Source organism: Stylophora pistillata, chromosome 6 (genome assembly GCF_964205215.1).
Source record: "Stylophora pistillata chromosome 6, jaStyPist1.2, whole genome shotgun sequence".
NCBI lineage: Eukaryota > Metazoa > Cnidaria > Anthozoa > Scleractinia > Pocilloporidae > Stylophora > Stylophora pistillata.
This window is the reverse complement of record NC_142524.1, coordinates 20,525,010-20,547,074: the sequence shown is the minus strand read 5'-3', so window position 1 is coordinate 20,547,074 and position 22,065 is coordinate 20,525,010. Positions and strand designations below refer to the sequence as shown.

At 37.5% G+C, this 22,065-nt stretch overlaps 2 protein-coding genes and 1 pseudogene across 4 annotated transcripts in view; 2 read left to right on the top strand and 1 right to left on the bottom strand.

Moving 5' to 3' along the window:
- LOC111342407 (uncharacterized) overlaps positions 1-2,333 on the top strand; it is a 70,956-nt gene extending 68,623 nt beyond the window's left edge. For both annotated transcript variants that reach the window (XM_088762672.1, XM_022949477.2), the window contains one exon: positions 1,133-2,333. In XM_088762672.1, the coding sequence (XP_088618798.1) occupies positions 1,133-1,654 (522 nt within the window). In that variant the 3' untranslated portion in view covers positions 1,655-2,333. The remainder of the gene's footprint in view (positions 1-1,132) is intronic.
- An 11,534-nt stretch (positions 2,334-13,867) lies between these two features.
- On the bottom strand, positions 13,868-16,610 carry LOC111342399 (uncharacterized; annotated as a pseudogene). The gene is made up of 4 exons (XR_015988671.1): positions 16,379-16,610; positions 15,108-16,129; positions 14,630-14,639; positions 13,868-14,297 (listed from the first exon to the last, which is right to left on the bottom strand). The product of XR_015988671.1 is annotated as an uncharacterized LOC111342399 (transcript).
- A 2,945-nt stretch (positions 16,611-19,555) lies between these two features.
- On the top strand, positions 19,556-20,390 carry LOC111342400 (uncharacterized). The gene has a single exon (XM_022949472.2). It carries the CDS (start codon positions 19,636-19,638, stop codon positions 20,365-20,367), a length of 732 nt encoding a protein of 243 aa, XP_022805207.1. The 5' UTR covers positions 19,556-19,635; the 3' UTR covers positions 20,368-20,390.
- The last annotated feature ends 1,675 nt before the right edge of the window (positions 20,391-22,065 follow it).

Here is a 22,065-nt window from a genome sequence, read left to right as displayed (position 1 = left end):
CTAGAAGCAGCACGTTGGCGGGCATAGGAGAGACCTCGCTGTGTTGCACATAGGACAGATTGTTCTCCAGGTTCTAATGTCGTCCACGTCGTACAGGTTCAGAGCCTTTTTGTAATATTGAATTAGAACATAGCTAGCAGAGTCGCGCAATCAAATTCATTATACGTAAGCGTGCTCAAATTCCCGATAGTGCACGCTGATAGCGTCAGCAAATCCGACTTCGCCAGAAATTTTTTTTTGGCGCAAGCGGCCATTGCTAGTGCGGGGAAAAATAATACATTTCGCGACAATAACGGATACAAACAGAAACTCGGCCTGCTAATCCGAAAACGAAGACGATGTTTCGACCTTTTCCCATGGGCTAGAGTTCTTAAATGAGGCAGAAAAAGAGAAAAACAAAGGAAAAGGAGACTTGGAATCAGCGCCGTCACGATTCGCTTCAACTGATACTGTTGTCCGTTTTTCGCGTCGCATTTGATGCACAATTCCACCGGCTATGTTCTAAAACAATTGGTTTTTAGCTGTGCACTATCGAGTTATGGAGCACGTGGGAAGCTTAGAGAGCACTCAAGAAGCTAGAGTTGCCCTCGGCTATCGCCTCGGGCAACTCTTACGCTTCTTTCGCGCTCTCCAAACTTCCCGCGTGCTCCATAACTCGATAGTGCACGCTAAAGCATGAACCAATTGTTAAGTAGAAAAAGACTACGTCCAAAAATTCATGCCAGTATGAGATGGGCAACAGATTTGTTAGTTGGAGGCGGGTCTTGTTGGTGACACCGCAACGGAAAGGGAGCTTCAAAATTAGTTTTGTTGCACGACGCTGCACGTTTTCAACTCGCTTTAGTAGGCCAATGGACTGTGGCGACCATACTTGGTCGCCTTGACACGACCAAAAACCCTTTCATTGTTTGTTTGTTTTGTTTTGTTTTGTTGTTGTTTTATAACATAAGGATTCCAATTTCTTTAAACGATAGCGACGTCTATCATCATCCATCCACTAAGCGAAACTGTACGACATCCTACGGCTGAACAAAGAGTAAGGAATTAATGAATGCTGATACGCGACAGGGTTTAGACGGCAAATATCCGTCAATTCGGAGAAAATACATAATTAAATTGTGTTTCTTTTCAGTCCACCTTCCATTACGACGCAAATTATTGGAGCAATTTCGAAGAATTCAACCTTCCCGGTGGAAAGACTGGGTTTGACAAAGAGGAATCAAAACTACCCACCTATTGGAACACATCTTTTACCAAGATTTGTCTCGGTATGAAGATCGACCAAAAGCTCAGGTTCATTGCCATCAACAAGCAAGCCGACTCTCTGCACTCACTGATCGCTGATGGCCATTACCGCAACACTTCACTGGGTCGCGACAAGTGGAAAGAGTTGGTTGGTAGCGACGCCTCTTTACAGAAACACTGCAACATGGAAGGGTTCAATGCCTTTAGTAGTTGGATGAATCGTTCTAAAACCAGAATTGGTATTGTTAGCAATAACGAGAAAGACTGTCAATCTTGCAACTCTTTTATAGGCTTTGGCACAGGAGGTCACCCTAATGATGCAAAATCCTGCGGAAACGAGGCAACGGATGATAGTTCAGACAAAGGGAGGAAAAGTATTAAAGCCATGGGGTACATTTTGGTACAATAAAACTCGAATTTGTTGGCTTAAGTCCGTAAATCACGTTTGCTTCACCTTGGAGACATCTCTTTGCGACAAAGCAGTCCAGTAAAGGGGTCGGCAGAAACCCCCAAATATGACTGAAATGACAATGACTGAAAGAACTACGAATTGAAACCAAATTCTGAATTTTTAGTTGTCCTTGCCTCCATCTTAGACTTCAACGTATAAGCAAGTGTACCTGTTATAGCCGTTTTCTCATAAGATATTAGCACTCGGAGTTAGGTTTACACAAAATTGAAGTAACAAACGGGTGAAATGTTGACCAATTATTCCCAAATCATTTTATATACATTTTCTTTCACTGGTAAAAGAGTGGAAAAGCTAAAGTACACTCTGGTTCTATTGGTTACAGGTTGGTATTTTAGTACGTACAATACCTGTCGTTTGCAGAGGTTGCTGAAAACAGTGAAAACTGAAACCGCTTCTGGTCTTTTTACCATACTCGTTTGAATAAAATTGATTTTTTTAAGAGCGGAAGTAATTACTCCTTTGCTAATCATTCTATTCAAAACGAGTTCTTTAAATCGCTCAGTTTCAGCAAAATTAGTTCAACACAGTAGCGTCGCCTTACTTAACGCTTTTTTGTAAGCTGAAAAAAGCAATTGTAGCTAACTCCTATTTTCATTAAACTGATGTGTTGCTACAATCGGCGTCTTATCTTTGAAGTATCGTCTAAATTGTTTTCGCTTGGATTGGTCGTAAAACTATCAGCCTCAAGATGTTTGACAAACTACGCCACGGTAAGTAAACTTTTGGCCGAACTTTATCGATATTGGGGCCATCCAAGCGTCTTCGCCCCTAAATAATTATGGTAGACTAAGCATAAACACGTCACAATCAAAATAAAAACTATTTGCTATGGTGGAGTTCAAGTCAGTGAAATAAATATCTCTTATTAGACGTTTTGCTGTGTAGTATCGCTAAGTATTTTTACGAGTTGTGCCGTATTTTTGTGCGATATTACATAAAAAAAAGACCTAATATGTTATTTATTATCCAACACGCCAAATTGTTGTTTCAGTGCGGGCGAACTTCACGGTTATTTATCTACGAGGAGTGCGTGACAGTAGTATGCGAAGCGGTACGGAATTGGCGCGTCGTCGTGTTGCTGTTTCTATTTCCTTCAATAAGTGAAGAAATTCACTGGTCGTCTAGTTGTTTTTCTTCGTTCGATTTATCCAATAGACTTGTGTCTATATTTGTCAGCTATTCCGACTCTTCGTTTTCAGAAACATGATTCAAATTGTCCGCTATTTTTTTTTTCGTAACTTCAATTCAATTCTTCGCTTGGGCGATGCGAGAAAACCTGTCTATCCGGTTTTCTGGAGTAAAAATACCGAGTGATACCTGTACTCGTCTATAGCCTTATTTGTACTCTATGGAGTGTAGTTGGATAATGAAAAGAATAATTATCACTGTGCAAATATATTTCTTCAAGTATAGAAATATTCATTTTAGCAAAAAGATTCTTACCAGGACAGCGATTGTTGAACGAAAAAAAAAGAGAACTGAACCATTTAGCGTTAGTAGCTACAAAGGAATACCGCAGATCACAAAAATTAAATAAATAAATAAATAAATCATTAACAAAAAAGAGGAATAAAAAATTGTGCTCATGGTTCCTCATGGTCAAGGGCAGATGTCAAAGCTCTTAAAAACAAAAGTGCTGGTTCAAGAACCTCACTTTCGGTTCAGATTATTAGTGAACTGTTCTAACTGAGTCTTGTGTCATTCATTCCGTTTCCATCTGTGTTCATCATTTGCTTTTTGTCCCATGATATGCAACACAATTGGATCACAAAGTGACTTTAGTGTTACTCATATTTACAGTGAGAATTATTGCTATACGTTTTACAATTGGATAATTGATTTATAAGTAATTCATTTTGAGTTGTCATCATCCAGTGACGAAAGTATCATAACACTGTAAAATTAAATATTTCAGAAAGTAAGTTCGGATCCAAATCTTTAACCATCAAGGGAAAGCCAAGGTTTTTGAAAGTGGATCCCATTATCGTCACTAATATCACTTTCCCCTTCGCAGTTCTTGCTGGAAATGAACTTTTCTAGAACAAATAAGACGATATACAACCGAATTAAACTGAAATGTGTGTAAATGTTTTTTTATTAATACTGAATTTGTCGTTTCCTGATCACGAATTTTTAAAAAAATGTTGCAAGAGTTTACGAAGAAATATTGGTGCTCTGCGATAGGTTTCCAGCACCAAAATAAAGAGGTATTTTACCCATGCAAAAGATTTCAAAATGCAAAACCTTTTCTCTCCTAATGGCAGGTTTTTTCTCGCGATGGGAAATAAAACAAAGAAGAGCTCCCGCAGCTCTGAAAACAACAAATCTATGTGCAAAGCACAGTTTTCCGCTCGTCTGTTTGTAAAAAAGTTCTCTCGAAAAGGAAATTAATAGCCGACAAAAATAAAAACTGGGACCCGGCTGAGCTTACCTTATGCGAATCTAAGGCGAACTGAAATAAAAACATGATAGGATTAGGAACCATAAACGCACAAAGTGTGTTGAAGTATATTTGAGGGATAACATACACAATAACCTCCATTTCGTGCGAAAATGTGTTCGTATATTTGTCTTTGAAGTTATCTCTTCCACGAGGCTCCTTGTTCCCCTTGCATATTTTCGCGGCAAATGGAGGCTATGGTTCATCTTTAATATACAGGTATGAGTAGTATTACTAACTGAGGAAAGAGGAACAATGAGGTTTTTGAGCTAGCCCCTACAAATTACCAAACAATTTTATTGCTATGATCATTGTTAATATCGGATAATCATGATAACTGTTTTATTTTCTATTTGATTATAGGTTGAATGTCAAATAGTCGCTATAATGTTAAACCTTATTTCTCTTACAGAGCAGGACACTCAAGTTTTCTGCTTTGCATTTTAATACAGATATTCTGGAACAATACCTTTTAGCGTTTTTATACAACCTTGACCTACCTCTGTTCAATGCAGTAGGGAATGTGCTATATTAGTAGTATACTCACTCCATTTTCGGATCAGATAGATAATTAATTTAAGCTTTAAACCTTGGAATAAACGCGTTATCTCCTGCCTTCCCTCTTTGGTTTACTCTAGTCATGAAATTCGTGAGTGATGATGGGGAAAATTTCTGCCTAAGAGTATGTGGAATTACTTTCAGCATAATCCAAAATGGCGTATATTGTGTCGGGCCGTAAGCTTAAAGTATAAAGTTGGTTTACCCACAACTTGTTCCTCCTTAATCAATTTACATCTTTGAATACCTCACAAACGTGCAAAGGAATATTCAAAAGGAAGATAGTGGCTTAAAAGCCATTTTGTGACTAGCAAATCTATCAAATTCATTCGTTAGACCTTTTATAGAATAATAGAAAGTTCGCCTATTGAGTCGGAGTCGAGGTATTTTTTTTTTAGTGGGTGATAGACTTGTTTATCACAATTAAATACCGCAGCGGAAATTCTACGCCACGCCCGGCGGGTATAATCGAACAGTTGGCATATTTGTCAGCATTCTCTTTGCGATCAGCGAGCGATTAACGTTGTTTGTAATTAGTGCAATCTGTAAATTTTTTTTTTCTTCTATTTACCTCCCTATCATGGGGAGCATCGCGTATGGTCTTGGGCAATAAAGACCCAGTTACCCCCAATTGAGTTGGTGTGTATTTAAATTTGAATGGATAAAAAAGTTAAGGGTTTGCAAAGGAGAACTTTTCATTCTTCAGATTAAAAGAAAAACATAATGAAATAATAATAATAATAATAATAATAATAATAATAATAATAATTCCTCCTTTGTTAAGTCTTTATTCTATAAAGGGAGCAGAAAATAGTGGAGAAGAAATTTCATGATAAACAGCAAGATATTACAAGCGCATCCAACTAATTAACAATTGGTTCATACGTCAGCGTGCGTTCATCGAGATATGAAGCACGCGGGAAGTTTGGATAGCACGAAAGATGCGTAAGAGTTGCTCGAGGCGTAGCCGAGAGCAACTCTAGCTTCTTCAGGAAAGAAAGAAGAGAGAAAGTCTTAAGCAATCTAAACAACAAACGTGTCTAGTTACAATGATAAGGTTGAGATCGGACGTCAGCATTATCAGGCACCTCTGGCAGCCGCTTCAGTTCATGTAACGATCTCACCTTCCCTCCCATCCCACCCCAGGGGAGGACATCCACCACACAGTAATCTCGTGCGTGGGAAACTAACGTCTCCTACCCCTAACCCTGCAGGAGACGGGGCCTACGGTTTATTAGTCCTTATCCGAGAAGACTAGAATATCTATCAATATCTTGATATTATAGAAAGGTAGCAAATCGTCATCACTTATTTTAAGACCATGAGTATTGGTCCGGCCGGGGCTCGAACCCTCGACCTCCCGCACAACACAATCCGGAGCTCTAACCAATTGAGCTAACCAGGAGTGCTCTCCAAACTTCCCAAGTGCTTCATATCTCGATGAACGCACAGCTGACGTATGAACCAATTGTTTTATAACATTTTTAACGCTGTAGTTTATGCATAAAGGGCAAAAAGTCCCTCTCTTACGCTTCAATGCGTTGTTTACTTTGTTTCGGAAAAGTATTTCGCCATGCTTCAATGATCTTGTCTCAGATTGATCAAAAACTGACAAGTGAATTCATGCGTGGAAATGAAGTTAGAGTTTCGAAACGAGATGAAGCCGTTGATTTTTTTGTTTTCTTTCTCTGGGTTCTTTCTCGGGAGTTAAAAAATCCATTCCCAAAGAAAAAGTAGGCATATCTTCATCGGCTTGTTCGCTTGTTACCATGTCTAGTTTAACTTTTTTGCGGAAGTTTCTCCCGTTTTTTAATGAAAATTGGTGAAGTCACTCGCGAGAAAAAATCTTTTTCACGAGGCATTTGTTTGCTGACGTCACCAGCGTGCACAATGGAAAATTGAAGCACGCTCGCGCTATTGAATCTGATTGCACGAATTTGCAAGCTATGTTATAGACATTGTTATATAGTAGTTTAGCAAGGCTTCGTAATGCCAGCTGTTGTATACGTGTTTCTGCGAAAAAAAATAGGAATTCGTCATTTTTCCTTTTTAAAAAATAGGTTTAACCCCTTTTTATAGATGCGCAGACTATGGACAAATAAAATCATTTAGGCCATTTTATAACGAACCAATTTTATCATTATATTTACTTCTATTAAGCTTGATGAAAGTCTTAGTTTAAATGCAGCTCCAGCAAGTTTGTAATTAAGCGGCGTTTGATAGATGCCCAGTCAGGTGATTCTGAAGATCCGTACAATAATCGACCTATTTCGCTTCTCCCTATCCTTTCAAAGGTATCTTAACGATTGGCCTATAGACAAATAAGTTATTGGCTAAAACTCAAAGTGGTAACCGAAAGTTTCACTCAACTGAGACTGCCCTTCTACGTGTTACTGACGACCTCTTGCAGGCAATCGATGATGAAAAGATCTCAGCTCTAGTTTTACTCGATTTGTCAAAGGCCTTTGACAGCATTAGACATGATATTCTACTGCAGAAACTACGGGCTCGCGGTGTTACATCCTGCAAGTCATGACTGGTTCCATAGCTACCTTGTTGGCCGCAGTCAAAAAGTACGCATCCCATGATGCTACCACTGATGCACTTCCTATGAAGTATGGAGTTCCTCAGGGATCAATATTGGGCCCAGTCCTGTTTACTATTTATGTAAATTACCTATTGTCTATCTCTTCTCACTGAAAATCGGCCTGTTACGTTGATAATGCTAAACTATACCTGTCCTTTCCCTGTTCCGATATGTCCACCGCAATTCATAATCTAAATGCGGACCTGGAACAAGTCTCCAGATGGCGTTGCCAAAATTCTTTATGGATAAATCCTGATAAGACTAAAGTGTTAATTATCGGTTTGCCTCAACTTCTCAATAACTTGCCCACAGCATCTATTCGGATGCTTGGAAAAGAAATTACACCCTCCACTGTTGCTAAAGATCTTGGCATTTATATTGACCAATCACTAACTTACAACGAACACATTACTAAAACAGCCTTTACTTGCTTACATAAAAACGTACAAATCAATAGAATAAAACACTTGTTAGATAAGAAAACAATACTTCTCCTTATAAATTCCTTCGTTTTTAGTAAGTTATATCATTGCTCAACTGTTTGGTCTAATAGTAGTAAACATAACATCAACAAACTTCAGTTAGTACAGAAATTTTCCGCCCGTGTTGTTCTTCGCCTTAAAAAGCTCGATCGCATCTCACAAGTTACCAAATCGCTAAACTGGCTGCTTGTTAATGACAGAATTTACTTGAACGATGCAGTGATGATATACAAATGTATTAATAAACTTGTGCCTGACTACTTAACCGAGAAATTTACTATGCGTTCACAAATTCACACTAGAAATACTAGACAACGCGATCAACTGAACATTTTTTGTTTTAAAAAATACTGTTTTCAAAAACAAATCTTACAATTGCAAAAGGCACTTAGCGACACGCTGCAAAATCAATACCTCGGAAAAGGATGCTGCTATAACCTAAAGACTTAGGAGAAAAGAACACAGATCTGCAAATACATTAGGTTATACTAACAAATACTATTCAAGCTAAACCCTAGCGTTGTTTTTAATCTGTGCCACGAAAGAAATAATATTAGTGATAGCTTGAAATAAAGCTTCACGACTTCGTTCAGGTGTTAAACTATGAAATGAAATGGACTGTGTTTAAGATAGACGAAGGAAAGAAAGATGAACGAAAGCTAAAAGAAAGCTGAATCACTCAAATATACCTAAACTGTGGGAAAAAAAAAGGCGAGGTGTAAGTGACCGCCCACAAATCCAGTTTCGATGCCGGGCTACTTTCAGCTAGTCAATTTTTCTTTTAGTTTTTTCTTGAACAAAGATGGAATGTTTACGAAAGGCAGACTATATTTTTTTCTTTAACTCATAACAACTTTCATTGATCTTGTTGTTTTCTTGTTCTTTCTTTCTTCTTTTTTTCGTATGGTGCGAACCACATCATCTTTGGAATTCTAGGAAGTTTGCAGTTGGACCTATTTCAAAGATTTGTTTATTCAAAATTACTGTCATCTTTAGCGGCAAAATCAATAAATTAAAAAAGGATTCTGCCAGAGCCTAAAGACTCAAGGAAAAAGAACTAGAGTGAGAAAACACAATAGGTGATAGTAACAAAGGCTTTGTGTCTTAAAAATACGGTTTTCCAACACAAATTAATCTTACAAAAGGCACTTTAGCGGCACGCTGCAAGATCAATAAATCGAAACTGAAGAATTCTGCGAGAGGCTAAAGACTCAAGGAAAAGGAACTTAAGTGAGAAAAAACAATAGGAGATAGTAACAAAGGCTTTGTATTAAATACTGTTTTCCAAAACAAATCTTACAAAAGGCACTTTAGCGGCATGCTGCAAGATCAATAAATTGAAAAAGGATTCTGCTAGAGCCTTAATACGCAAGGGAAAAGAACACAAGTGTGAAAACACAATAGTTGATACATACATACATACATACATACATAATTTATTTGGTAACGCAGGTTGGTTACAGGCAGCATTAAGCTGATGTGTACCTGCGACAAATCTAACTTCTATTTAATTAAAGTAATTAAATAGATGGGTTCTCCGTTAGCACCCATCCTAGCTAATATTTTTCTTGGTTTCCACGAGGAAACACGGCTAAATAATTTTAACCATTCGACTAGCCTTTTACTTTATAGGCGTTATGTTGACGACACCTTTTGTGTCTTCCACAATGAACAGGATGCGATGGCATTTTTTGATTCTATTAATTCACGGCACCCCAACTTAAAATTCACTTTTGAAAAAGAGCATGATGCTAAACTCTCCTTTCTTGATATATTTATCGACAACTCTTCGAATGATTGTGTTTTTTCAGTTTATCACAAAAAAAACCTACACTGGTCTCCTAACAAATTTGTTCAGTTTTATTCCATCATGCTACAAAATTGGCCTTATCCAAACTCTTATTGACCGTATCTACAAAATCAACAACACCTCTTCCGGTCTTCAAAACGATCTTAAGAAACTTTCCGACACTTTGAAACGTAATTCTTTTCCTTCGCATTTTTTTGAAAGAACTTTCAAGCGGTATCTTGACGGGTCCTCCTCTCAAAATAGCCGGAACATTGATGACAATAATACACGTTACTTAAACTCCCTTTTGTCGGCTATTATTCTAAAATAGCGAACCTTAAACTCCGACAACTCACTAAGCGCTGTTGTAAATCGGACCTAAATATCAAACTAGTTTTCACTTCTTTCAAAATTAAAAACATGTTCAGTGTTAAAGATCGTACTCCTGATGCTCTAAAATCCATGGTAGTTTATCAGTTTTGTTATGCGGGATGTAATTCCCGTTATATTGGCGAAACTAGTCGCCACTTCTCTACTAGGATAAAGGAGCACACGGAAAGCGATAAAAACTCACATATTTTTTAAGCCTTTTAACACATCTCCTTGTAAGAACAAATACTCCCTTTCTTGCTTTAGTATTCTGGATTCTGCCAACAACTCAATTGATTTAAAACTCAAAGAAGCTTTTTATATGAATAAGATCAAACCTGAACTTAACAAACAGTTACAGTATTATAACACTTTTCTAGCATTTTAGTTCACACCTTTAATTTCGTGTTTGTTGTCTTGCTGTAATTAGTACCCGATTTTGTATTACATCATACGGTGAATATTTTATTCATCTACTTGTCTGTTATACAATTACTCACGTTCAGTTACTCATTGATTGAAGATGGCATAAGCATGCCGAAACATGTCTCTAAAAAGAGTTTCTACTTCTTACTATAATTACAAAAAAGTAGAAAAATTCTAGCGTAAATTAAAATATGAGTAGTGATTCAAACTGGTTTATAATCCTGGCATAAATTTCAATACAGGTGGTAAGATAAAATTCCTAAAAATATTTACAATTTACCAAATCCTTGTTGCCAACTAGAGCAGTTTCATTAAGAGATATCTTTTCAATAATTGTTGAAAGAGAACGGAGTTTGTTCTTAAATCTCTTATTATCCTCTATGTTCTTAACTGAATGAGGCAAGGAATTCCACGCTTTTGCAGACCTATGTCTAAAAGACAGTCTTCCAACATTGGAGTTTGGTATCTCCAGAGTTAGTTTTAAATTGTCCCTCATATTTCGTATATTTGGACTTTTCCTAATAACTGTTACAACCTGCTCATCTTATAGAAACAACTTATCGATTTCCAAGAAGATGGTATCACTGATTGGGACTTAGTACCTCCATGTTTTTTGAAGATAAGCTTGGCAGCACTCAGGTGAATTTTCTCTAAAACACCTAATTTTGCTTACCCCATATACAAATTCCATAAGTGATGCTTGGTAAAATTCCCTTAAAATATATGGACTCCAAGATATGAGAGGGAAGGCTTTTAAACCTGCGCAGTTGCTTTACCTTCTTGGCCATAGATATTGATAGATCTTTGATGTGGTTGTCATTAGCTTAACTTATTGTCAATCATAAACCAAAGACAGTATGACTTGTTGACAAAGTTAATGGCATGACCACCCAGTTTGACTAGTCTTAAACATAGTTAGTAGAGGGGAACTGGTTATGAAACCCGGCAAACTTCAAAAGGCCGGCCTATTGCTTCGCTTTTGAGGTTGAACGGGTCCATCACATGATCGTGACCCTGCACATCATAAAGCAATATGGCGGACGAGACAGACGGGCTGTTCATGTTTGGTGATGATTTAGAAGCTATTTTGGATGTTTTAGAAGAAGATGAGAGAATACAAGATGACTTCACGGAAGCAGTGAACCTGGTAAGTGTTGAAGATTTTATTTTTGACTCGAATTATCGACAAATACACTCGAAAGTGTTCAAAATGTTTCTGTAAACAGTCACTACTTTCTTGTATTTTGCATTTATACAGCCAGTAAAAATAGCATGAAATGTGTAGGCTTTTTGCAGAATTTTTATCTCAGTACATTTATCAATTATTTAAAAAGTAAATTGAATTCAAAAACAAAGAAAAATGACCAAAAAGAACAATTTCTTGCCTAGACTTTGCTAATTTGAACTTTCTACATTATATGCTATGTATTCAGTGTGTTCATTATTATCCCCCTTTTTAGGCCCAGACTTATCATATCGTTTGTGAATGTGGGAAAAGCTACAAAACCAAAGGTGGATATGAGAGACACAGGACCGCAAAACATGGGAACACCGAAAGTGAGTCCGCTACACTGTTCACAACCAGCCTTCTCGCCGAGATGGTGAACAGTGCTGTACAGAGTATTAAAGAAAGGATGGTGTTCAATTTAAGTATTAAGAATGAGCTAACTGTATTGATATTTGAATTAGAGGAAAGATCTGATGAATTCTTTTATCTCAAAACAATCTATGAATCACTAAGGAAGAAAGGAGATGTTGAAAAGTTTTATTCTAATTTTTATGGAACTGTTGCATTGAATGCCACCAAGTACTTCAAAGGACTCACACGAAATGCAGCAACATTGTTGGCAACCAAGGTGGCAGACACTATGATAGCAAACTCAAAAAAGCAGAAGTTATCTTCTGTAAGCAAGGAGCCCATCCACGAATTGACAAACAAACAAAAGGCTGGGCTACAATATGTGAGCGGTTATGTATGGCAAGACTTGCACAAGAAATATTGTAAAGTTAACTCTATTAAAAGCCAACAAGCGATGACCATCCTTAAGGCTGGAAAACTGGATAGCATGAACTTGAACACACAGAAACAGGAACTGATTTCAAGCTTGAACAGAGGGGGGCTCTGGACAGTTACATTGCCAGATTTTAAGATCTTTTTGAAGACTGATAAATATTTCAGGCAATCAACTTCAAAAGCTGGTTTAGAGAGAGTTGACATTGTTGGAATTACCAGAAACTCAACCACAGACAGTGATGTCTTGGCCAACTATCAACTAATTGTATCCGAAGCAGACTGTGCCTCATACAGTCATGTCCAAAAAGATGTTTTGCACAACATTATAAGCTTATATATCAGAGCAAGGTCATTCTCCTATGCTAAAGATATTGTTCAGCAATATAATATCAAGGCAAAACAAAGGAAGAGCAAGTCTCTACGAAAGGAAATAAGTAGAAGTTGAAAAGGAAATGAAGAGGAAAGACAGGAGTTATAAGAAAAGACTGCATTATTTATACTAAAGATTGTACAATTTTTCCTAATTTTGCCCATAGTTATGTTTGCTAAACTTTATTCCAAAATGGCGACAATTTCGCTATTCTTTTGGGTCAATGTTAATTGGCCCTTGTCTCGTTTTAGGTTAAATATTCCTTTGAATTCTGCATAATTATGTGGTCGCGGCCAAGAGGGCTAATTAATATGCATATAAAAGAATAATAACAATTGTTGCCATTTTGGTGTATAGTAGTTGTGAAAACGAGACTGTTTTTAGCATATTTATTTTAATAAAAATGTAATTTATCTTTTTCTACATTGCAATAAGAGCTTTGAAGGGAAATGTTCTCTGCCAAATATGGTTTAAATTGACCTATTAAGAGAATTTAGTCAACTCGTGAGGTTCCTCCTCCTGCGTGCGCAGTAAAGATGCGCAGAAACAATTAGTGCGAACGTCCCTCAGTATCATGCCTCCACTATCATTGTTTTTATTAAAGTGAAAAAATGATAAAATAATTAAAGAATATTTCAGCACAGTTCGTAACATTTCTTACCAAAGCTTTTTTTTTTAAATCACAGAAATGTTCATAATGTGTTCCTGTCATTTTCTATGTTGACTTATTATTGTCTGCATTGAATTATCTTAACCTCATATCTTACTTATCTTACATACTTGCACGTAACAATTTTTAAAACATTTCAACCAAAGTTCATTGGTGGTCATAACAAACTACACGCAAATTAAAAAACATGGAATTTACAAAGTCTTAAGAGGGAATAACTGTACTTGTTCATAAGTGTGTTAATTAATCTCCTGGCCCCGGTTCTTCGAAAGATGGTTAAGTTTAACTCAGGGTTAAGCCAGATTTTCAGCTGGTTAACTTTTATCCTGGATTAGCACTAATCGGCTTTTCAGGAACTGGGCCCCACATTTTCTAAAAATTTAACACAAATGCTCATTCTACTTTTGAACACAACAAATTTAACTTTACATCATATTTGAAAATATTAATTCCTTTTCTTTTTACATGGTAACTGATCGTTGGTTACTTGCTCCCATGCCCTGCGTTTATCTTGTCTTCCTCGAGTGTTTCCACTTTGACAAGATATTGTCCTTTGGACACGAATGGTATTGTCACTGTATCCAAATGTGCGGATGTCTGGGTTGTCATTTCTTCGCCCCAATTTTCTTTGGCTACCAAAGTATTCCTCAGCTGGGTCCTGGCAGAAACGTTCTGTCAGGACATACTCCATGCCTTCTTGTAGCAGAAATTTGCAAATGTCAATCACTGCATTGACAGTAATTTGGAAGCCTTCCTGGGTTTGCCATGATATGAACATTTTTGATTTTGCATTTTGGGTGAAATTGCCAGGTCTTTGCTCTGTGCTGTACTTCCACTTTCTCAGATATTCAAGAAATCCTGTTAACCACTGGAACCTACCATTTAGAAATAGAACTATCAATGATTGTTTTAAAAATAGTAGAAAATGCAAGGGATGACAATTCACAATTATTTGCTGAAGGTGAAGTTAAACATTTTGATAATCAGTGAGCCTGAGGTGAATAATTTTCCTGTATAATATTACATATTAGTAAATATCAATAAAAATAATGAAAAGAAAAGATAAAAAAAACAGCATGTCACCCTTTGGTCAAATGTACAGCATTGGACAAAGTACACTAGAATTATCATAATCACTCATGTAATTATACAAAAATTTAAAAAAAGGCATCATCATTGATGTAATTCTTTACATTTTTTTCATTACCCCTTAAATCCTGAGATCAATAAGCATATTCTTTATACCGTTCTCCATATATTTCTAATATACTGATGAAGAGAATTTATTTAACAATCAAGACATCTTTAACTTGTTGATCTTTTCCTATATTCTCATAACCCTTGTGTTTGATTTAAGCAGAGATATCAAAAGGAGAAAGTGGATGCCAGTCACATTTAGGGGTTAAAGGGTTAACACATTTTAATTTTTGAAATAAAGCAAAGTTCAAGTCAAGATCACCAAGATCGGTAAATCAAATCAGTTCTCCCGTACCCTTGTCTAGAACAAGGTTGGACTGCACTTTAATTTCATCGAATAAAAGTACAACATATCTTTGAACATCAAAATATGAATTTGTGACAGATTTAAGTTCCTCCATAACTTTGTCATTAAATCCCCTTTGAGGCCTGATAGGATTTCGGTAATCCTTTTAGACGTCTTTGGCTAGGAAGTATCAACACTTTACTGTTACGCAGTTCTTCGTAGCATGACGGCGACTTTGCTGCAAGGGATAGGCAGAAACGAATAATCATGGGATGATACCTTACACCTTTGGAGCTACTAGAAAATAATTTCTTTTGCTGCTCCCAAAAGAGTTTCATGAATGAGGTAATTTCTGCATCATTAGCTGAATTAAGAATCTTGGAAAAGTCATTACTTAATTCATGATCTACTTCAATGTTAGTTTTCTCAAGTTCTACACGTATCTCATTCAGCTGTCTCTCAAGTTCTGCACATCTCAATCGTTGCCCCTGCAGAGTGAGTTTGATTCTTTCTGGGTCAGTCTCAGATATTGGAGCATTAACATGAGCAGGTCTTGACTGCCGTCGTTCCTTGGCCTTTCGACAACTACTTGTAGAGAATAAGTATTCTTGACAAGATTCACATACAGAGTTATCACAAACAAGCAAACAGTCCTTCGCTCTCCAATAACCCTTGTGTGGGAACTGCTCATTATTATTCAAATCCAAATCTGGATCCAATGGAACGACATGATGGTAAAGTTTACTTGTCATCTCAGAAGGATTCACTCCATCACAGACTGTATATGCTTCCAACTCTTTAACAAGCATAGACAGTGTTACATTTTGCATTGAACGACGGTATTTCAAGTACAGTTCATGGACATCCACAAGAAATGACCCAAACATTTTCACCGTAACCCAAGACTATTGTCAATGCAAATCTCTAGTTTTGGCAGAAGAAATTGCTCTAGTTCTTTACGAAAAACAAGTCCATCAGAAAATGTCTTGTAGCTCCATTCATTCAAACTTTTTAAAGACTTCATTTTTTGACAAAGTTCACTGAATGTCTTGTAGTACACACTTTTACTTCTGCTGCTACATGTACTGATACTCAAGTCGTTCAAAGGCACTGATCGAGCCGGTCTTGCCGCTGGTTTCTCCGTTTCGTGACTCTTTTTGGGCATATTCAATGTCGGTAATGCACCAAATCGCGGCTTTTTCTTGGTCATTTTCGCAGAGGTAACTATAAGTAGAAAAATAAGGCCTTATTAAGGCAGGGATTCTTTCTAATTTTAAGTTCAAGCAAACCAAAATCAGAGTACACGTGCACTGCAGTGTGGTAAAAAAGCAAAAATCGAACGACTTATACGTATCATACTTACATATACGTATCATACTTACATATTTTATCATACTCACATATTTCAATATCATTTACGTATCAAACTTACTTACACGTATCATACTTACATATTTTATCATACTTACTTACATATTTCAATATCTTCAGGAGCAAAATGCTTGTCACATGTGTAGTCTCGGTCATACTTTATTAGTTCTCTGAAATTCATGTCAATTTCCCTTGTCTTCTTGATCTCTCTAAGCCACTCTTCCCTCCATTTTTCATGCGCTTCGTCCTTTGCCAATGGCAACTTCTAAATGCCAATTCCTTTTGTCCTTCGGCAAGATCCACAGCCAAATACTGCACAGTTCTCTCCAGCCATAATTCTTCTTTACATTTGTTATCTTTACATATTAAAAGGACAGACATAAGTAGCAGGAAACTAGTAAATAGAACACGTCCCACGCCTTGATTACCGTGGAGACGCCATTTTGTTTATCTGTGTGCAGGGTTGTGATCACGTGACGACGCAAAAACCATAATAAAGAGTTGTTTCTCTGAAGTTTTCCGGGTTTCATAACCAGTTCCCCTCTACTAACTATGTCTTAAAGGACCAATGAAAACATTACGGGTGAGAGGCATAACCTCAGTTTTATCGGGATGAACTGTTAAACAATACCCGTTACACCACTTGGCTATTTCAGTTAAAAAAGCTTGGATCTTAAGGCTGACATCATCAATGGAATTGCCTATACAATATAGAGTTGTCGTCAGTAAAAATTTCTATCTTTCCACAACTACACACCTCAGGCAGATCATCGACATAAATACTAAAAAGCCTGGGGCCAAGTACTGTCCCTGGGGTACGCCAAACTTGACGGTCACTTTATTAGATCTTTGCCCCTTAACCTCAACAAACTGTTTTCTCTCAGATAAGTAATTTTCAATCAGATTGTTTTGGTCCCCTGATATTCCACAGGCTTGGAGTTTGAGGGCCATCGTTTTATGACAAATGGAATCAAATGCCCTTTTAAAGTCTATAAACAGTACCCCCACAGTTTTGTTTTTATCCAGTTCTGTCTCCAAACTTTAGTCAGGTGCAGCATTAAGAGTTCTGTTGACCTGCCGGTTTAAAAAATCCACTGGCTTTTGCTGGACAAGCCTCCCTTGTTAAAATGGCACCTAGTGGAATCTCCTATTACTCCTTCGTACACTTTACTAGGAACAAACAATAGAGGAATAGGCCTAAAGTCACCTCTTTCAGAGCTATGTACCTTTTTGGGTACAGCTTCACTCAGCTTCCATCGAGGAGGGTAACTTGAGGATTTTAAACTTACTTCCATCACATAAAACAGGCCAACTACTACAGCATCTCCACCAAGTTTCAGTCCTCTTGAGGTAATGTTGTAAGGGCCACATAATTTTCCAGGCTTAACTCTTTTATCGATAACCCTCTTAATCTTGTGGATATTAAGTTGTACTGGCTCAATAGTAGGTGTAATTTGGTAAATGTGCTGATGTTCATTAGCACTGTTATCTGTTAGAATATCATTTGCAAGCCTCTCACCAACTTTAGAGAAGAAGCCATTGAAGCTTTCAGCCTTGTCTTAAGCAATTATTATAATAATTCCATCCTCATTTTTAATTGCACTCACATTGCCTTTTGATTTGCCTTGCATTTCACCGGCGTAAAACCCTCCAAAAGTCACCTGAGCTCTTTGCACTTTCAAATTTAACTTTCCAATCTTCAGCTTTAGCTTCTCTCGTGATCTTAGTTACACGATTACGTTGTTTGCTATACTGTTTCCATGCATCTGTATCACTCAGGCTCCTTTGAGTTTTTCTTAGCAAGACAAATATCCTATTCATCTCCTTCATGATATCGCTATTCATCCACTTCAGTCCATTGGTGCGAAGCTTTACTTTACTGGATTTTAAATGCACATTCATTATGTCTTTAAACAAATACTCCCGGGCCCAAGCAACATAATCCAAATCATCAAAAGTTCCACGAATACTCCAGGGTGCTGTATCGAGGACCTGTCTGAGATGGTCAGAGTTAAGGTTCTTGAAATCAGTCATTTCTTTATTCACAGGACTTGACTTTTGCCTTCGCAAATTCACCAAAGCATATTCAAGATGGAGATCAGAAATCCCTGGGTCATGACCACCTGCAAGTTTCACCTTGGATTTATTAGATGTAAAGATTAGGTCTATGGTTGTGTTTGAAGATTCCGTAATCCTACTCGGTTCTCCAATCACATTCTCTAAGCCAAAATTTCTGGCCACTTTTAACAAGCGCTCCCCCATACTTGTCTTCATATTGGAGTTAAAGTCACCCATGATCATTATGTATAATCTTTTCAACCAAAGATCGTCCAAGATTGCTTGGAGCTTGTCGGAGAATTTACCGTCGGTTGGAGGCCCGTAGAAGGTTCCTGTAGAAGGCGCTTTAGCGACACGCTGCAAAATCAATAACGAGCTTAAGATCCTACGACGGCAGACATCTGGGACGGCAAGCGGAAATGAAGTTACAGCCAGAATTACTTTCGGTTGCCGTCGTTGTGAGGTTTCCCGCCGTAGCAGCCTTGTCTGTGACGTGAAGAAAGCTATTTTGCCGTCGCGGCTAGAACGTGAGTAAAGTTTAACAAAACAAAGCCATTTTAACTTACTTTGGGCGAAAATTGTTGGCAATTTTGACAGTTTATTGTTAACACAGGATGTCTGTGAAATAGCTAAGAAAAAATAAACGATTTGTTCGAGGAAATTTTTAACTTTATTCGTTTGCCTTTCTCATTAACAGTTCATCACTAGCACTGGGTCGATGTCAACAAAGAAAGCAACCCAGTAAGTTTTACAATTTCCCTATTTCTCTTTATTTCAATGAAAAATTTGTAAACTTGTTCTGGCTTTAATTTATGGGCATGATATTATTCCATTTGTCTTTTCTCGAGTTTAACAACAAGGCTTATCTGAGAAAATTTTCATAATCAATAGTTTCCGTAATGTTTTTCTAGCCATAAAAAACGTCTTTGATTCGGCGTGAAACTAATAGTTTGCTGCTGGAAATTGGTTAAACATTTATCATCAAGATAAGATTATACCTGTATTATGCTGTTTTCCATGTTATGATTCAAATTTTCTTGTGTTTAAAAGTTTCAAACCAGTTTTTATTCGGGTCGTCCTTTGTCTCGCATCTATTACAAAAGACAGAGGAAAACAAAAAATTAACGTGGTTTGGGCATTTTTAGACCAAAGAAAAATTTGAACCACGACATACATAAGAATGCTCTGATTTATTTTAGAGAGTTCTGAACTGAACTAAGTGGTTGAAATTGAAGCTTAGTTAGCAGACTCACCAGGATTTTTTAAACATAAGTTATATTTTCTCAAAATATAGATCCAACATGGAGTGGACAGATGACCATGACCACTCTCTCTGTCAAGAAATTCTGGCTCTAGAGCCCTTCAAAACTAAAAAGGGAAGTATCGCAAGAGGGCAGATTTGGGAAAAAATTGCCAGAAGTCTCAACTCCTTGAAAATTCCAAGATTTAAAGTTAATAAGCGCTCGGTGAGAGAGCGTTACACGCTACTCATTGAAAAATTAAAGAAAAAGTTAAAAGAAGAGAAAGAGGTCTGCGGAATTCACACTGACATGAGTGACGTCGAGAAAGCTTTAGAGGAAATACTGGAAAAGGAGGCTGATACTGAAAACAGTCTGGAAGTTGACCAGAAAAAGGAGGATAATGTCAAAGCTGGCGAGATGCGGAATAGAGCAATGGAGAGCATGCGTTCAACACAGAAAAGGAAGGATGGTGATGAAGTCGAGGACGTAGAGAATGCACAACCTAAGCGAAAAGTCACAAGGAAGAGTGGTGGGGACACAGTGGCATATCTACGTGAGAAAAATGATATGGATCAGAAATGGAAAGCTGAAGAGTTGAAATTGCAGATGCAGCGCCTGGACGTGAAGAGAAGAAAGCAAGATGAGTCTCAAAAGCAACATCAAGAATTGATGCAAATGATGGCCCAGCAAGTCCAGCAGCAACAAAATCAAATGCAACAGTTTCAGCAGATGTTTGCTGCCATGCAACAACAGCAGTCGCAAATCATTTTGAGGCTTTTAGAAAAACATTGAGTAACAGGAATGCGTTAAATCCCGTTGTAGAGGTTCTACCCTATTTTTTGTTTAAATTTTGAGGCCTTTTGACTACGTTTTTGTAATATTAAAGAGGATTGATATTAGGGGTCGGAGGGGGGGGGGGTCTGTTGCAATTTGGAGCATTTTCTGAGCATTTTGTTGGGAAGGTCCGCTTACTCCTCAGCTCTCTCCCTGGTGTTGTTATACCTTGTACCCCCTGAAATAGATTCGGAACCCTTTTGAAATTAATTATAGTTGTCGTTATACATCAGTTGACCTGACTAGAAATACTACAGAATAAATACCAAAATTTTAAACAGTAGTTTATTGGCAGGCTGCAGACGTACACTGCTACATCTTATTGAGGTGTGGTTCCATGCTGTCAGACAGTGATGATGTAAGCCGTACACAGTTTCCAGTACATGATTAGTGATTATACAAATCTCTGATACTGGGCGGCCAAAACGATGGATTAGGTCACTGTACCTACAAGGGTACGCTAGTCTTCTCAACAAAAGACAAAGGCCTTCAATTCCATCACATACAGTCCCTTGTTCACATGTATACGAATCAGGCAGCCCCATTACGTCTGCGAGAACAGGTATATCCCTCTTTCGGAAACGAAACTCTGCCAAGCACTCACTTTCGTCGAGTCCTTCCAGGTCAAAATGTTTGTAATTCTGGTAGGGACAATCGAGATTCTTTGAAGTGTTGGCATCGTACAACAGTAAAAATTCATCTTCTGAAATGTCACCATCATCAAAACTTGTTATCAACAATTCACGAGCCTTTCTAAAGGTAGCCATTGCTTTTCCTAAATTAACTTCGCGGAGGAAAGCTACTACAGCCGCCGTCTCGCGCGTTATCTTAAGGCTATTTTTCGCGCCATTGCAACGGCGACCTCTCCCCAAGCCCCCTCGACCAAGTCGGCCGTCCCAGATGTCTGCCGTCGTCGGATCTTAAGCTCCCTAATAACTCGGAAAAGGATGCTGCTATAACCTAAAGATTTAGGAGGAAAGAAAACAGATCCGCAAACACATTGGGTTATACTAACAAATGCTATTAAAGCTAAACCCTAACGTTGTTTTTAATCTGTGTCACGAAAGAAAAAACAATGATGATAGCATAAAATAGAGCTTCACGACTTCGTTTAGATGTTAAACTATAAAATTAAATGGACTGTGTTAATGATAAACGCAGGAAAGAAAGATGAACGAAAGCTAAAAGACAGCTGAATCGCTCAAATATACCTAAACTGTGGAAAAAAGAAAAAAAAAAGGCGAAGTGTTAGTGACCGCCCAAAAATCCAGTTTCGATGCCGGGCTATTTCTCGTTCGTCATTTTTTCTTTATAGCTCTTTCTTGAACAAAGATGGAAAGTCTACGAAAGGCAGACTGTAATTTTTTCTTTAACTGATAAGAAATTTCATTGATCTTGTTATTTTCTTGTTTTTTTCTTTCTTGTCTTTTTCGTATGATGCGAACCACATAATCTTTGGAATTCTAGGAAGTTTGCAGTTCGACCAGCATATGGTCTTTCTTTCTCTCTCTTTCTCTCCTCTTTCTTTCTCTCTCTTTCTCTCCTTCTTTCTTTCTCTCTTTCTCTCTTTATTTCTTTCCTAAAAAGTGGACCTAAAACATACTTGGAAAAATTTCCGAGTTCACGAATTAAACTCGACAAGTTTGCCAGAACATG

Excerpts from the sequence above, each read along its gene's own strand:
- LOC111342400 (XM_022949472.2), top strand. The coding sequence starts at position 19,636 with ATGGAGTGGACAGATGACCATGACCACTCTCTCTGTCAAGAAATTCTG.